Source organism: Saccostrea echinata, unplaced genomic scaffold, assembly GCF_033153115.1.
Source record: "Saccostrea echinata isolate AGI-Se365-2 ecotype Australia unplaced genomic scaffold, CSIRO_AGI_Sech_v1 ptg000016l, whole genome shotgun sequence".
Lineage (NCBI taxonomy): Eukaryota > Metazoa > Mollusca > Bivalvia > Ostreida > Ostreidae > Saccostrea > Saccostrea echinata.
This window is the reverse complement of record NW_026889765.1, coordinates 24,204,156-24,221,821: the sequence shown is the minus strand read 5'-3', so window position 1 is coordinate 24,221,821 and position 17,666 is coordinate 24,204,156. Positions and strand designations below refer to the sequence as shown.

At 31.1% G+C, this 17,666-nt stretch overlaps 1 protein-coding gene across 1 annotated transcript; it reads right to left on the bottom strand.

Moving 5' to 3' along the window:
- Positions 1 to 4,738: 4,738 nt before the first annotated feature.
- On the bottom strand, positions 4,739 to 16,685 carry LOC133188239 (uncharacterized). Its single transcript, XM_061323617.1, has 10 exons — positions 16,634 to 16,685; positions 10,981 to 11,191; positions 9,679 to 9,752; positions 9,168 to 9,278; positions 7,688 to 7,897; positions 7,376 to 7,491; positions 7,106 to 7,220; positions 6,717 to 6,942; positions 5,088 to 5,152; positions 4,739 to 4,976 (listed from the first exon to the last, which is right to left on the bottom strand). The coding sequence occupies exons 1-10, from the start codon at positions 16,683 to 16,685 to the stop codon at positions 4,840 to 4,842; spliced, it is 1,317 nt and encodes a 438-aa protein (XP_061179601.1). The 3' UTR covers positions 4,739 to 4,839.
- Positions 16,686 to 17,666: the final 981 nt, after the last annotated feature.

Genomic DNA, 17,666 nt, shown 5'->3' with positions numbered 1-17,666 from the left:
GCTGTTTTCAGGCAGTATTTATTTTAATTTGACATTGTCAACGATTCAAATTATACCTTTATTTATTTCATCACCGGGAGCAACATTTTTTTTTTTAATTGGCAACAGATTGCATTGATTTTAATAAATAAGATTTTTAAATCCTTTGTTTTTTTTTGGGGGGGGGGGGAAATGAGATGATCATATAACGAAAATATTTTTGAGATACTTTATTCTTTGTGCAGGATATGTATTTCACAAATTTCGATTTTTTTTTATTGAAGATAAATGCATATTAAATATGTTACTGTGCCTCTACTTTTTAGTGAGAGCATGTAAATGTATTATCATATCCACTATACCTTTTTATGTACAAATGCCATTTTCTTTTAAGGATAAATTATACAAACTAACTTTTATCAGAAATCAGCAATATTTCTCATAAATTTATTTTTAAATTGGTAATCCGATAATGTTTGCCAGGTATAGTGGGAGAATTTTATAAGATTTTGACATAATGTCAAAAAGTTTAGCAAAATTTTGTATGGAGTTACATGTATATAGAAAGCGACACAAAGTCACATTTCTAAGCACAAGTAGAAAACTTAAGATTTCTTTATATTTTAGGCATGGCTGTAGGAACCTGAGGGGGGGGGGGCACGGGGGTGCCCTCCTAATAATTTTGCCGATATATAGATTACTATAGTAAACATAGATGCTTGTGCCCCCTCAATAAAACGTCTGATGACCTTTTTTTTTTGCTTGTCAGGAAATTTTTGGTAGTGCCCCCTCAACTGTCAACTGAAAAATGTATTGCTGTGCCCCCCCCCCCCAACTGAAAATGCTTCATGTCATTTCTAATCAAAATCAGTCAAAAATAAATATCAATCCATGCATCAAATTTTTGTTTGTGTTAAGTATCCTTAATGTATACTTCATAAATTTGAAAATTAAAAAAAATCGATCTGAACATTACGATAAACCCTTCAAAATGCTCTCTGTCTAACTATCTATTTATTTGTTCTGTTCGGCTTCTAATTTTTAGATAAAGTGATTTTTTCTCTTATCTTTTTAGAAAGTAGGATGTATCATATCACATATTATATATCTAACATAAAACAAAAAAATATATATCAAAAAATCATTTAAAATAATGAAGAAGAATTCTGATGCACGCAAAATAAATAAATAGGAAAAAGAAGTAGGTATGGTTTTGGTTTTATTGTGCCCTAAAAATTTATTGTTCTCAAAAAGTTTTGAAACTGGCTTAAATATGAGTTGATTATATGACTGTGATAAATCATGAAAGAATATGGCATGAAGGAGGACCATTCTAGAAAAATGACGTCATTAATTTGATACATTTCTCTGTTTTAAAGAAAAAGTCGAAAATTGACCCATTTCAAGGGTTATCTTCCTTAAAGAAATAGTGCCCACAACCGTCGCCTACTTTAATTTTCAGATATGTTGTGTAAAATTCCTTAAAAAGTCACATTTCTCAAAATCTTTGTGGGCGATGTATGTTGTCTATATTATCTGAAAAAAAGTTCCACTGAAATTGATGTCTTCTGCATTTTTTTAAAAACATACGGGAAAATGCATAAGTTCATGACGTCACGATTAGCATTTAGAAGGTCAGGTGAGAAAAACGATTTGTATGATCTTACTACATCGAATTTCAACGATTCAGAAAGCATAAGGTTTAATTAATATAATTAAATAGCATAAGGTTTCACATTATCTGGAAAATTTCTAACCTTAAATGTGACATTGGAGTATAAAAACAAGAGGACAGCAGTTTCAATCCCATTTACATAAATTTTCCTGTATTTTAGTGCTCTACATGTAGTGTTATTTTTCATTCAAATTGTATTTGTTTTTTTCAAGGTAAATGCATAATAATATCGATTAATAAAATATCATTATCAAAACAACCACAACTTACGTTAGCGATATCATGTTATGAAAGTTTATAAGTGAAAAATAATATGTAAAACAGTGTATCTTGTGCATCTTGAAAATAAAGCTCTTATCCGTAATTTGTTAGTAAGCAGCGTTCATTTATTTGTTAAAACCTATCCACAAGAAAACAACTTTTTTTATCATATTCTATTAATTTTATTCCTTTTTTTTTTAAAAAAAACGCTTAACTCTATGTTTTTGACGTTCAAATTTGATAAATGTGCTCCGTCGTCACAAAGCACATTAAGTACTGTAGATCACTACATTTTCGAGACATCTTATTTACGCGAGATATTTATTCTTATTAATAAGCGAGATAAAATTTACTCGAGCTGTGGTTATTGCGATATCTAATCCTAAACATTACAAATATACGCGAGATAAAATAATCACGAGCAGACAATCCCACGAAATTGCACAAAAAATAAAGTTCTCGCGAATAAAAAAGGGATTTACAGTAATATGATTTCTTTCAAATCACATGAATTAAATTTCATACATCAACAAAATTAATATTTTTATATATGACAAAGTGCGCATTTTAAATTTCTTGAAAATAGCATAAAGAGCTATAGTAATAGTATAAGGAGGATTTACATGGTCCACGGACTTTCCGAACAACTCTTGTACCTGTTGACAACATAGAAGTACAGTTTTCTAAACGGACCGATTGAAAGATTAAATTGGATACCTTGTTTAGAGAGATTACTGAGAATTATTGATGTAGTGATAGTTTATCATTAGAAATATCGGATGATTCAAGATGGTCGGTGGTGAAACACAATAAACCTATATCATTCAGTCAAACTAATGGTCACTGAATGGTTTTGAAAGGTCACTGAATGACAGAGCTCTGTGTTTCCAGGAACTGTATATACACAATTTTCGTCATTTCCATCCTTGCATGTTTAACAAGCAACTCCTGACCCTGTTGACTGAAATCGCTTTTTTGAGATTTTATCGCGTGATCTGTACCATGCATGCTTTTTTTTTTAAATTAAAACAAACAAAAGCAACATAAATACATGTAACAAAAGAATGAAATCTACAACAATTAAACAAGCAATAGTCCAAAGTATAGTTTCTCATCATTTTGAAATGTAATTACAGGAAATAACTGGAAAATTATTGGGCAATATTCAAATTTTAGATTTTGTAAATTTGAAGTTATGAATATAATTTGAGGGGAAAAAATTTATATTTGCAGAATATTCGAAATGGCCATTTACATAAAGCAACACTTGAATTACATGTTAGTAACAAATTATGCTAGTTAAAACTCAAAATATGAGTACTTCTTGCTATTTCAATACATTATATGATTTAATGATCGATATCTTAATATAAGAGGGTTTTAATATCTTTGATGCGAGTTCAAAAGATAGCCTGTGCCAAATTAATGCAATCATTTTAACCGCAGTGGTCAATTTAAAAAAGGTTGCTGTGCAACATACGTTTACTAATGGAACATATTTCTAGGAATGTACCACTTTTAATTATATATATGGTGGGAAATATTCAGTTTTGTAGGGTGCTTGTAGATTGTTTTGTGTTTTGATTTTTTAAATCAGTTTAATGAAGGCATGTACATGTAATTTAGTTCTTACATTTTAACATAGAGAACAAGATCAGATATATTTAAGGTTTCGAATTTGAGAATATATATACTGCGTGTTTAAGTTGTCCTTAAATAATCTACTTGTTTTAGATATAATTTTTTTTTCGATTGACAATGTCACAGATTAAGTTTAGTTATTTTATTACCGGAGCACGAAGCTTTTTTGGCAACTGATGGCGTTGTTCATCGTATAAACGATTGTTTTTTGGTTTTTTTTATTTGAAAGACAATAATCACAGAAAGAAACATTTTTGAAATTCGCTGTTTTTTACTGATTTGTTTTGGATATCTGGTGTTATAAGTGCACAAAGCCATGATAGGGTGGACATCAAATTAATTACACAAAAAAGATTACTTAGACAAGTTCTATATATATTTTTTTTTTTAAAAAAGAGACCAGTGTAACATCAACCAGTTCCTAATCTTTTAATTTCAATGTACTGTTTATTGATTTGTACAGGAAATATAGTATTAAATGTGCACAAACCATGCTCTGGTGCACATAAAAGAATTAAATTGAAAAATTAATATTGTCTGGTTTTAAATGAGAGTCCAACATCAATTTGTTTCAAAGGTTCATCTTCATGTACATACTGTAAATTTATACTAAGATCATTTAACAGACACTAATATTCACTAATTCTAAGATATTTCTTTTTTTCCATGTTTGTACAGCAAGTGTCTGTACTGAAGATTACACATCTTATTCCACTTCTTGTGTTTTAGGGCTCGATTAATTCCTCAAAAATTGTATGGCTTCTAGGAGTTTTGAGATTGAACATTATGCGTTTTGTTCATCTTTTCATTGTAAAACTCACATTTACGGTAGCTCGCTCCGTGATCGGAAGATCGTGTGTTCGAATCACGGCCGCGACTGACCTAAGTCGATAAAAATAGTTTGCAACTGTTCGATCGGCAAACTCTCGGCACTTTGAAGTGAAAGTTGTGAATCTTTCGGATGAGACCTTAAAAAACGAGGCCCTTTGTCACGGTAGGCGTTGGCATGATAAAGAACCCTTACTGCTCAATGGCCCTGAGTGCCGAGGGTATAAATTTGAAGCCCTTCACCGGTATATGTTGACGTCTCTATATGAGTGAAAAATTCTCGAACGGGAAGTAGAACAATATACAATCAATTAATCATTGTAAAACTCTTCACCAAAAACAATTCAATAAACATACTCTTACAGCATTTATTCCATGTTTTGGTTGGTCAATGAGCACACTCAAATGTACTTCAGAATATAATGTACCTTTCTTTGGAAAATATCAATTAATATTCACTTTAGGAATGAGGATTTCATAACCCTGATTCCCTTTATACCAACACGATCGAACCAGTGACAGGCATTCGTAAACGTTCTGGTAATATTCAATTCTCCTCGGGGTATATCCCATGGAATTTGTTCTGGTTTACCTAAAATCAGAATTATAATAAATCTAGTTTTAAACAAACTCTTAACGAAAGAAATCTCATAAAAAATAAAAATCTGGATTATATTTTGAATCTTAAAACTTATTATTTCACCTATTTTGTATATAACAGTGTTGTTATTTTGTGGCACAATGTCCATGCATACAAAGACTTCTTTGCTAAAAAAAAGAAAAAAAAAGAAAAATAAATTAATACCATTTTTAACGTGTTATTATTGGGTTACAGTGGAATTTTAGACATTTTTACTTGTTCACTTCACTTGCACTGTCAACGGTAACGATTTATTTTTCATTTGTACACTTGGCAAAGTTCCATTTAATCTAATTAATTCAATAGTTAATTATCCTAAACGATTCCAGTTCATTTATATACACGTACTTATGAAATGAATCAAATAAAATTTGCTTTTTAATTAAAAATTGCAAAATATTATAGATTTAAAATAATGGATTTTTAGGTTGTATGGGACACGACCACGCCATGACCTATTTCTGTTTGAAGTATTGTATTGATTTGCATGAGTCTTATTATCTGGTCAAATTTTTTAGATACACTGTTTAAAAGAACACTCTGAAGCTATTTCAATGCAAATACTCACAAGTCGGCATTTCAAGTAAAAATAGACAAAAAATCGCAAGTATATAAATTTAAAGATAATTGTACTGCAGACATTTAAAAAGCAAATCCCTGTAAAAGATAGTTTAAGCATTGCTGCTTTTGAACACGTTTAAGCAAAAGCTCTATTTCAGTTCTTTGAGTAACTGTACAGCACCTTGTGTGCGGTGAGACATGGATAAGTGCAATTACTTTACATTATGCTAAATTATGACCAATCAATTATCCCGTTAACCAGAGATGGTCTTCTTTCATACTTAATTCAAGAACTAACTGTTTGGTCACAAATCAGCTAGCTACTGTATATCGTCCCAAAACTTTTTGATGAATGCAATTGCTTTGAATGAGACACATCGTCTTGGAAAGCAATTATCCATGCATTGTTTTCAAATCAGTTCAAAGTAGAAAACTTCCACTGCAAAAAAGTGCGATTTAGTTAAGTTTGGAAAAAAATGCTCATTATTTCTGAAATAGCACCCAAGTTTTTCAACCCATGGAAAATAAAAAAGGATAACTCTTCCATTTGGATCTTTTAATTAAAAAAAATTAAATGCATCTTATTATATATATATATATATATATATAAATATATATATATATATATATATATATATATATATATATATATATATATATATATATATATATATATATATATATATATATATATATATATATATATATATATATATAATTTGTTTATTTCACTTTGCAAAGATATTATGATACATTCTAATTGTAGACTTTTACGAAATGTTATCCGTCTGTTTTCAAGAAAAGAACTTTTCCCAGTTTTTTACTCTTATTTTTTGTTGAAAATTGAAAGAAAAATATGAAGACATATTTCTTGTCATTTTTGTTTTTATATACATTTATATCAGTATACTCCTGTCAATAATATTAAGCTTTTGAAAAAAAGAATTATGTAAGAAAAAAAATTGTATTTCTCATTAAAATAATAAAAAATCATTAAAATTACTATTTATCATACTGAATGGTAGGGGTATTTCAAATCCTCCTAACTTGGGTAAATAAATATTTAAGAAAAGTTTCGTTTGGTATCCCATACCACCTTAACATAAGTTATCGTAAGGATTCAGTAATTACCATTCTCCATTCATAGCTCGTGTCATCAAGTACCTCGTACCAGATCTTTTCTGGCACGCATATGTAGAATCCACGAACTCAATTGCATTAGGTTCAGTTTGGAAACGGATATTTGTTTCATTTATGACTACATCAAATTTGAATCCAGGCCCTTTGGTTTCCCATTTACCTGCGATATCGCTTGGGAGTCTACAGCGAGGGACTATAGTCTCAGTTGAAGGAGGAACTGAAAGCAAAATATTAAAATAAGATGGAAATTATTTGCATCAAGGTTAACAAATTTTTATTTATTTAATCTATTTACTATGTCAACATATTTGTAAATATCTCTGCAAAGAAATCGAGTCATGCGTTAAACAATTTTATGTTTCATAATGAAATTCACTTACTACTTGTTAGCACTAATCTGACTGGCGCACTGAAAATACTATTTAAATTTGCGCAGGAAGCAAAACGAGACATCACCCACCGTTTCTTGTCTCCTTGTTGGGACCTTGTCGTCATCTATAATTACAGTTGTACATAATATATAGATAGATAGATAGATAGATAGATAGATAGATAGATAGATAGATAGATAGATAGATAGATAGATAGATAGATAGATAGAGAGAGAGAGAGAGAGAGAGATCTAGAGAGTTCTATTAGAAAAAAATCACCAGACACTTGAATTTATCTCTAGAGTCATTCATTAGAATGTCTGCAATGGCAGCAAACGTGTAAACAATTCCATTCCGTTCAACATCCCATGTGCCCATACACTGGTATCTCAACTCTATAAGGTTTCAAGAAGTTATTTTACATAAACACATTATTTTTGGCCGAATCTCCATGCTTTATTTTTATTGCGTCATACATATCCATAAGTTGATGGTGGTTGATAAAACTTTCTTCATTTTCTCTATCATGGCTATTCACAGTAATGTAATTATTAAAATCGTAATCTTATTTGTCTGAATTGGTTTCATTACTTTCATCTTTTGACGCCAGTGCATTGGGACATCTAGCATATGTCATAAAGAAGACCTCGTTGTTTATGTATGGGGATCCTGGCTCTTGACAGGCTTTGATTTGATTGTCAGGATTGTCACAGACACCACCACCCCATTCACTCAACTCATACGAGAACTGATACAGTCCTTTAAACATAACTTCGCAGTTAACTGGTTGTGGAAGTTGTCCTGCAATAATCAAACACACTTCACAACGCAATTTTATGAAAGACTATCACGTTTTCTAAATTATCATATTCCTATTCCTTTGAGGTTTATAATCGGAATCACTTTTTGGTTTAAAATAAAAAGATTTCAATTTCATTTATGCAGTCCAATTATATTTGAGAAAATATAAATTTCGAAAAAAAGTCTGACAGCATGCATCTGTTTTAAATAAGTTTTCCGAGATATTCCTTCACATTTCACAGAGCAAATACATTTTTTGTGTTGTAATTTTTCTGAATTTTTCATTTCAAACAAGTTGTGACCTGAAAAAGACAAGCTGCTTGAGACTGCACATATGTATTCTAATCATCCTTTAGCTGTAACTATACTGACCATCATAAAAAACATACCATCGAGTGAGTTTACAAAATTTTATTGTTAGAAGAAATGAGATCAGAGCATAAATGCACAATAGTGGTTGATTTTTTTTTAAGAATCATAATTTCTTTAATAATGGAAAATGTGTGACATCAAAGTCGATGTTGAGCATTGCTGGCGATGGCTTAGGATGAGATTAGTACCTTTCAATGATCGTTTAGCAAACAAAGACGCCGTTGCCACACTGTCAGCACCGAGTGTTTGATGACGATCCTCAAAATATTTTTTTCCAGGGGGTTTCTCTTGCTGTTTACCAAGCAGTTTTGAACCTGATTACAATTGAATACGGCGATTTTTTTCGTATGATAGTGACCCTTAGAACATAAAGAATTATATTAATCTACTTGTGGGTACAATACTTGTCGTGTACCCATTATAATGCTGCCAGGAAATAAATTTGTTACATCTCTAACTTATATTTCTGCTTTAAACATAATAAGATTTTTGTTGCGTCTATTGATGTAGGGGGAATGTAAGCCGCATTTGACAGCTAGTTCATCGTTTGCGGCGAGGATGTTTTCTGACTTTTTTTCAAATGTGCACATGGTTCTTCCAAAAATCCACATTATTAAAGAAAATAAATGCATCAAATGTCAAATAATGAACGAACAGTCTAGGTCTGCTTTTGGAAAACAAAAGAAAACTGTTTCTATCACTGACTGTTTATATATTTCCTGTTTTTCTACCAGTTTTGTGAACACTAAAGATGTTTCTAATTAATGAATATTTGTATTTATTCCTTCAATGATACCTAAGAAAATCAATATTTAATGGTGCGTTCTTTTATGGTGATCAGTATATATGTTACTAGAAAAAATACCAAAAAATTATACGAAAAACATTACATACTCACTAAACATTGTGACAGTGTCTTCAGTGCTGGGAAGGCCATACAAAGGATTCATAGCTTTACAGGAGATATTCAGAGAAATAGCATACCCTACATGAGCAGGTATACAGTCACCTGGAAAATATTACTAAATATTTTTATCTTATCTTAGATTCCTTGTTTGTTTTATCTATCTATATTGCTTTGATTTCACTACAAACTGTGTCTATTTACTGTCATATGTTACATTTTCATTTTTTATTTCTTTTATTTATTGTTTTATTTTGTTTCACTTTTTTGTTCTTGTTGATATTGCCATGTTTTATCTATTTTGATGTGTTTGACTGTTTGTTTGAATGTTTGTCCATTTTTTGAAAGGGGTGGGGAATTTTTCTCTAAATTTAAAATGTTAAAATATTTTCAAAAATGTTCAGTGAATGTATGGAGTAAGTCTTCTTTGAAATGTCATCGGATATTTACTGTAACATTAATACCTTCAATCACTTGATACATTTGATTTTACTCGCATATTTACCAATCCGGTATTGTAAAATGTTGCTTGTTCTCCATAAGACATCTACACAAAAATAACATCTTCCCAAACCACCACTGTTCAATAAATTAAAAAAAAGAGTAAGCTCATTTTTCTTGAGAAAAGTACACAGTAACTGTATTTCATATAATTCGGCACCCTTTTTGAATATATGAAAAGATACTACATGACATTTAAAATATGAAACTTTAAAGATTTTCAAAAATTTAATTTCTAAAGTTTCTTGGTAAAAATCTGTAATTTCAAATCAGAACGATGTCTCAGAGTTAACTATAATGTATGATATATCTATTATGCATAACATTGTATAACACTTCATATATATTAATTTAACAGAAATTATCTTTTTTATCTCAGTTTTATTGTTTTATTTAAAAATCAAACATAAGCCACATAGATCTCAATGTTTAATGTAAGCTTTTATAATATATATATATAAATATATATATATATATATATATATATATATATATATATATATATATATATATATATATATATATATATATATATATATATATATATATATATATATATATATATATATAAAGCACTAAAAATGACCAACGACACGAACAATAATAATTTCAAATTTTCGGGCGCCCTGTCCCTTCCTCAGGACAAAGAAAAAAGTTAAGAAGTCATAAGTATAAAGGAAACAGAAAAAAAAACAACTAGCAGAACTCTACAGAATTCTCGGGAATTTGTCCTGTCAAACAGACAACTGCATATATCTCATCAATAGAAATGTTTCTTTCAAACAGTGCGTTGAGGAAACGGGAGATCACCGCAGGAGAATCAATAATCTCCGTTCGACCATAAAGACTAAGAAACTCAATGAACCCGCTGGGGAACATTTGAACCTTGAATCTTCGTCTTGAGGAATGGACAGGGCGTCCCGAAAATTTGATAGTTTCTATTGTTCGTGTCGTTGATCATTTTTAGTATTTTATATAAATTTCCATCCTACACTCCTAGACCTTGTATCTATTTAGTAGATCCGACACTCAGGATATACAGTGTTGTTAGTTTTTTTGTGCTCTCTCTCTCTCTCTCTCTCTCTCTCTCTCTCTCTCTCTCTCTCTCTCTCTCTATATATATATATATATATATATATCCAAAATTTTTATATTTGTTTAATATATATATATATATATAGATAGATAGATAGATAGATAGATGGATAGATAGATAGATATCTCTCATAGTTCATTTCACTTTTAACATTGTTTCAGAAATGTATCCAAGAAATATATGAACTATTTAAAAATCTAGAACTCATACCTGCTCACCATAAACATTGTGACATTGTTGCCAGCCTGCTTAGACCTTGGGTTGGGATGGATGAACAAATTCTCACAATTTAACTCTGCTGCATACTCATTGCTGTCCCATTTGTCGGCAGTAATCTCTGTCCTGATGTCATTTCCCGATTCCTGACTGTACCAGTCTCCATGGAAATAGTCAGGGATAGTGCATCTACCTGTAACCGTTACTGTTTTCAAAAAAAAAAAAAAAAAATACTGCCCAGCTATCATTACAGTAATAGGTGATTTCACACACTTGATCCAATAAATTGTTTTTAACGGTATAAATATTTTTTTTTAATTAACTTGCCTTCAAGGTGCAAAAGACTAAAACCGCTAAGAATACACTTAATCCATCATTGTATTACTGCCCAGTTCAACACTTTAAAACACACTGCATCTGAATGCATGAATTCTACTTGTTACTTTTTAATAGTGTTTTTTTTTTTCATATTTCCCCCGTTTTAATGAAAATGGACTGAAAGCTTTAAATAATCTTTCCTGATAGAAGTTTATATCAATAAAAAAAATTCAATTTTTTCTAAATTCTGGGAACCACTGGCTCAAAAGTTTTTGCAAACTCCTTTTATAGCTTCACTGGTGAAGATGTTTTAAGATTTTTGAAACTAAGGCTACAGTCAATGAAAAAGGAAATTATAAAGAAGAAACGATATGCTGTGTAGTTTTAAAATCCTCGCAGGAGGGAAGGTAAATAGTAAGTAATATAACTTAATGAGTGAAAGTTTCTCAGATTTAAATGTCTTTCGATCAATAACCTGTCAAAATCGATTTTTCAAAGAGCTGCGAACGATAGTTTTGTTCTGCCGCCTACCTCCCAGTCAAGATTCAGAGGTTAACCTATTTGAATTATTTTTCATATGTATATACATTGTAGATATTTATGTGAATTTTCAAAAAAAAAAAATTAAATTATTTGGGAAAAGCAAGAGAGATGACTCTTCAATTTTGGTAAAAAATGCATTTTTCATTATAGAAATCAATGGAAAACGGAAAATATTCTTAAAACATCCCCCCCCCCCCGTGAAACAAAAATTCCTTTTTATGGATTTTTAGCTCACCTGAGCTGAAAGCTCAAGTGACCTTTTCTGATCACCCGTTGTCCGTCGTCCGTCCGTCTGTCTATCTGTCTAGCTGTCCGTCCGTCTGTAAACTTTTCCCGTTTTCAACTTCTTCTAGAACCACTGCGCCAATTTTAACCAAACTTGGTACAAAGCTTCCTTTGTTGAGGGGGAGTTTAGATTGTTAAAAGGAAGGGCCAAGTCCCCTTACAAGGGTAGATATTCAAGAAAAGACAAAAAATAAGGTGGGGTCATTAAAAAATCTTTTTCTCAAGAACCACTGTTCCAGAAAAGCTGAAACTTATGTGGAAGCATCCTGGAATAGTGTAGATTCTAAATTGTTCAAATCATGACCCCCGGGGATAGAACGGGGCCACAATATGGAATCCAAATTTTACATTGAAATATATAGGATTTTTTTAAAAATAATTTTCTTCTCAAGAACCACTGGGCAAGAACAGCTGAAACTTATGTGGAAGCATCCTGGGGTAGTGTAGATTCTACACGGGTATGTTAAGGCTACACCCAGAGATATCCTATTTGCTTTACAATATGACGTCATAGTAAGCTGTATGACGTGAACTTTAGAAATAATGATTTCTTAATATCTATATTTAAAGTTTCATTTCAGGTCAAAGAAATGGATGGAATCATTCAAAAAGTAATATAAACTAAATCTTGTCGTTTTTGGGTGGTATAAATAGCTAAGTATTTAAAACGGGGGTTAAATACCAAACCCATGACGTCATAACTATTGATCAAGTATTTGCCAAATGAAATTAAACATGACGAGAATTCATGTAAACAAATACATGAAATGGGAGTTTTAAAGCATACACCGTGAATGTTATGTGTGATTCATAAGGAATTAAAGATTACGAATCAGGTACGCTGATATATTCTTATCATGTTTTCTTATAATGAACACAGGCAGTGCTTTGAAATCCCGATCAGCCTTTCCTATGTCGTTCTATAACAACAAAGACGCAAAAGTTCAACACTACGCCGCATACTTTGAAACATAATTTTTGTTTATATCGAAAGCTTGTATTCTATAGTACTTGGAAAGTGCTGCTAGAATCGTGTGGTTAACATGAATTGATAACAATTCCTTGATCGTATGTATAAAATGTAAAAATGTTGGTAAGGTTTCAAGCGGAACTTTGGAATATTTTTTTTCTGTGTGGGAGAGTAGGATTCTAGCAGCACTCTTCATGGCCCAGTGATGTTTTTACATAATTATTTTCACAAAAAGAAATGAATTATCTCCGGGGTAGTGTTGAACTTTTCACTTTTTCATTAAGGCAATTTTTCTATTTACAGACGTCACGTGATGACGTCTTTGTGGAGTGCCTCTTTTAGTCTAAGACTCAATGACGTCTATACAATGGATAATAATAGTAAATGTTTTATCATTTATCAATGTTACATTTTACGAAAAAAAGTCTAAATTCGCCGAAATATGATCTTGGTAGTGCCTTAATATACCTGCGTAAATTGTTCAGATCATGACCCCCCGTGGTAGGGCGGGGCCACAATAGGGAATCCAAGTCTTACAATGAAATATATAGGAATTTTTTTTAAATCTTCTTCTCAAGAACCACTGGGCCATAAAAGCTGAAATTTATGTGGAAGCTTCCTGGGGTAGAGTAGATTCAAAATTGTTCAAAACATGACCCCCGGGTGGGGCGGGGCCACAATAGAAAATCCAAGTTTTACATTGAAATATATAAGAATTAAAAAAAAAAATCTTCTTCTCAAGAACCACTGGGTCAGAAAAGCTGAAACTTATGTGGAAGCATCCTGGGGTAGTGTAGATTCAAAATTGTTCAAATCATGATCCACGGGGGTAGGTAGGAGCCACAATAGGGAATCCAAGTTCTACATTGAAATATGTAAAGAAAATCTTTAAAAAATCTTCTTTTCAAGAACCACTGGGCCAGAAAAGCTGAAACTTATGTTGAAGCATCCTGGGGTAGTGCAGATTCTAAATTATCCAAATCATGACCCCTGGTATTAGGGTGGGGTCAATAGGTATTACAAGGGGGGAAATGTGGTTCAGAAAGCATTGCCAAAGTTACTCAAGTGAGCGATGTGGCCCATGGGCCTCTTGTATGAATTGTTATTTGAGAAATTCATACCAAAGCTTTTGTTGTTTCACGGGGGGGGGGGGGGGGGGGGGGTCATATGTTTACAGACGAAAAACCGCAAATATGGTCATTTTATCATCAATTTCAAATGAAATTACTTTTAAAATATTTATCAATCTTGTATGTCGAATTCAAACAAGTTAAACATACGGAAAGCTTTAAGGGCCATTTATCCATTTCCATGCATTTGCTGCATTGAAAATACAGCAAACCTTTCAATGGATAAAATGTTCAACTCCCCTTTTGAAAAGAGTCGTAAATAGGACCAATTAAGTTTTTGACATTGGTTTTAAGATTATTAATCAATTAATAATGAACTCTTCTTTGAATTGAATCAAGATTTAATGGCCAAACTGCCAGTTATATTGAATTAAATGGATGTAAAATGTATGTGGGGATCAAGAGTTAGCGTGCGTGGTTCTTCTGACATTTTAATAGATAGAAAGAAAAAAGAAATGTTACATGTCCTTAAAATTGTCTTGGTAATCATACTCATGGAGCAAAAGCTCTCTTTTTCCAAATTATGATCCCTGTCATTCGAATAATAAATAGTTTTTCAAATCACTAATGAAAACATAGATTTTTCTAAAAGGCTCAACCATAAAAAAAGCTTTATAATTCATGTTAAAAAGAAAGACTCTCTAGATTATGAAGATAAAGGTATGTGTATTATATCATGGCCAAGATATATAGATTTATATTCAAAACTGGGTATAGATAAAGGAGGAGAGCACTTTTGCAAAATAAGACAGTAATTATTATCATTTAGATTTCAAATTCAAATTAATTTAGATCCGTTTTAAAAAATTTGGTATGATTTAGTCTAAACAGTTTACATAGATCTCATCAACTTGTCTGTTTTGTAAGATTACATATATACATGTAAAATTTACTTAACTAATTTAAAACTCTTATTCATATTAAAATCACAATTCAATAAAAGGTAAAAACTACGGTAATTACAATGGCAGATTCTGCTTTTAGTTTTAATCTTTTTGTTCCAGTTAAATCCACCAAAGATACAAAACTGCAAGGCTAGGCATAACTGATCATTTAATTTGTGTACTTAATGATCATTTTGGAATTCAGACTGATAGTTTGTTCTTGTAATACCAACCATTTTTTAGCCTTTAGCGTCAATGTAAGCAAGTAGAACTTATTCGTAGAAACATATCGAAATTTTGTAGAAAACACTCTTCTAAAGGATAAATAGCATGACTTAGATGTTGCCAAAAGCGAAAATTTTGCAGATTTATTCAAGTCTTGTCATCATATCCTGGAGGAGCCACAGTCGTGATTAAAGGTTTGCATAGAAAAGCATTATTTTAAGAAATAATTGCCAATAAAATTTCTCATAAGTTACTCACAACCTTATGACATGTCATGAATGCAATTATCGGTTGCAAGAGCAATCTATAGATTCTTGAGCAATCGTTTTCAAATACAGAACTGTATCTGATCCATCTTAAATACCATCTATAATTTCTAAATTTTGAGTCGAACTTGTCTATTTACATATACTTAGCTAACGTATTTTTACGCATTTTAACCGAAAAATAAACAAGTAGGTAAAACAATCCTCTGTTGAGTATTGAAGAACACGCAATTTTTTTTTAATGAAATGGAACCAGGGTAGATATTGACGTGGAATATCAGTTTTAAATATTATGTTCTTTTAGAAATAAACGAATACAAGATTGAAAAAAGTTAATGCCAATTATGTTATACATTAATTTTTTAAACTGCACAAAAACTGATAGAACAATACGTCGACAACACTCCATCTGCGACTAAATATTGTATTCGAGTATAATGATAAAAAGCTCCAATTATCCTACATTTTTGAAATTATTAAACGAAATTATATCCCGCTAGGGAAGTTGAATAAAATATTGTTAGATGCTGTAGACTGTACTTCGCTTGTATGTCAACAGATAAATGCAATCTTGCTTAGTAATCGTGCACAATGTCCTTAGACACAATTGAAACTTTAAAATTAAAAACTAGCAGAGAGCAAATTCCATTCGTTTAGCATACGAATTGGAAATCTGAATAATTAATTATCTGTCTTATTGTGTTTGCCCAGTATGATTTGAATTATTATTATTCGTGCACTTCTTATAAAGCATTTTTTGTATAACCTTTATATTCTAGAGGAGAGTAATTAAAAGTTTTTATTCGCAGAAATATCCTTGAATAGTAAAGATTATTATAACCAATCTTAGTAACATTAATATTCATAGCAGTGATAAAAATCATTAAGCGTTAGCGGAAGACAGATTTTCTATTACAAAGTAACTGTAGAAATGTGCAATCCATAAGTGTATTGATTTGCATACACAGATAAATTTTTTACATGCAGATATATTGGTATAAAATAAAAGTAATGCAAAGTACTTACCGGTCCCATATAGAATTGAGAACAAAAATATTATGCAATGCAACGTAGCCATTTCTACGTGTTTTGTACAAGTGTTGTGCGAACTATAGCAGATGGTATTAAGTTATATGTGGAAAACATTGCTAGCCCAAGTCGTGGAACAAAGTTCACGTGATCGATCCATCGTAGTTTCTGATGATAAACTGTCGCTAATTATACTTGAACAAAGATAACATATTGTATTTAACCTTCACTGATTGCATCAAAATAGCGTCAATTTCACATTGAATTTTACTATACATTTCTCGATATTTACCAAATGTCAAGAGGGCAAGAAATTATAAGGCATTGTTTAAAAGTTTATGCGAAAAATTACAGTGGGGATTAAAGTTTGGTTAATATCATAAGTTCACATGTTAAAAATATCGTCAATTTGAAGTAAATGTGCATTTTAAACAATTTGAGGAAAAAAAACAACAATGGAATGAGAACATTCTAGAAGACTTGGCATCAAAGAAGAGAATATAACCTATAGGCAGTGAGGCTTTCCCCAAATCATTCTTTATATTAAAATGTTATCAAAAAATCCTAAATAACCGATTGCATACTTTTTGTCATTTCCTCTCTGTTTACTAATCTTAATACTTATATTGCAACAATTAGGACTTTTATTTGTAAATCCTGCCGACTTTGGTTGAATTGAGACAAATATTTAAAATGCTTTTTGTTGCAGTTTAGAAAAAACAAATGAATTACAACAATGAGAATTTAATGTTTTACGCTTTTTGAGCTATGTTTTCAATCCAAATTTCAATTTTTTTCAATAATTGTCAAAATGGTAATTCCCGGGGGGGGGGGGGGGTGGGTGCACAATGTGACTATTCCTAAAAAATAATTCACTTGAAAGAGGCAGTATTATCACTATTGTAAAAAAAAAAAAACTAGCAATACATAAGCAAGATTAACATAACAATAAGTGTTTCAAATATTTAGTGAGTAATAGCTGAAATTTTTATTAGATGAAGGTATGATAGTCAAATTCGGCAATACCATC

Bases quoted from the DNA above. Each gene is read 5' to 3' on its own strand.
- LOC133188239 (XM_061323617.1), bottom strand. From the start codon at position 16,685: ATGGCTACGTTGCATTGCATAATATTTTTGTTCTCAATTCTATATGGG. The intron at 9,753-10,980 runs GTATGAGTTCTA...TTTATTGAACAG, and splicing joins ACAATGTTTATGGTGAGCAG to TGGTGGTTTGGGAAGATGTT. The intron at 7,898-9,167 runs GTGAGTATGTAA...TGATTATTGCAG, and splicing joins AGACACTGTCACAATGTTTA to GACAACTTCCACAACCAGTT.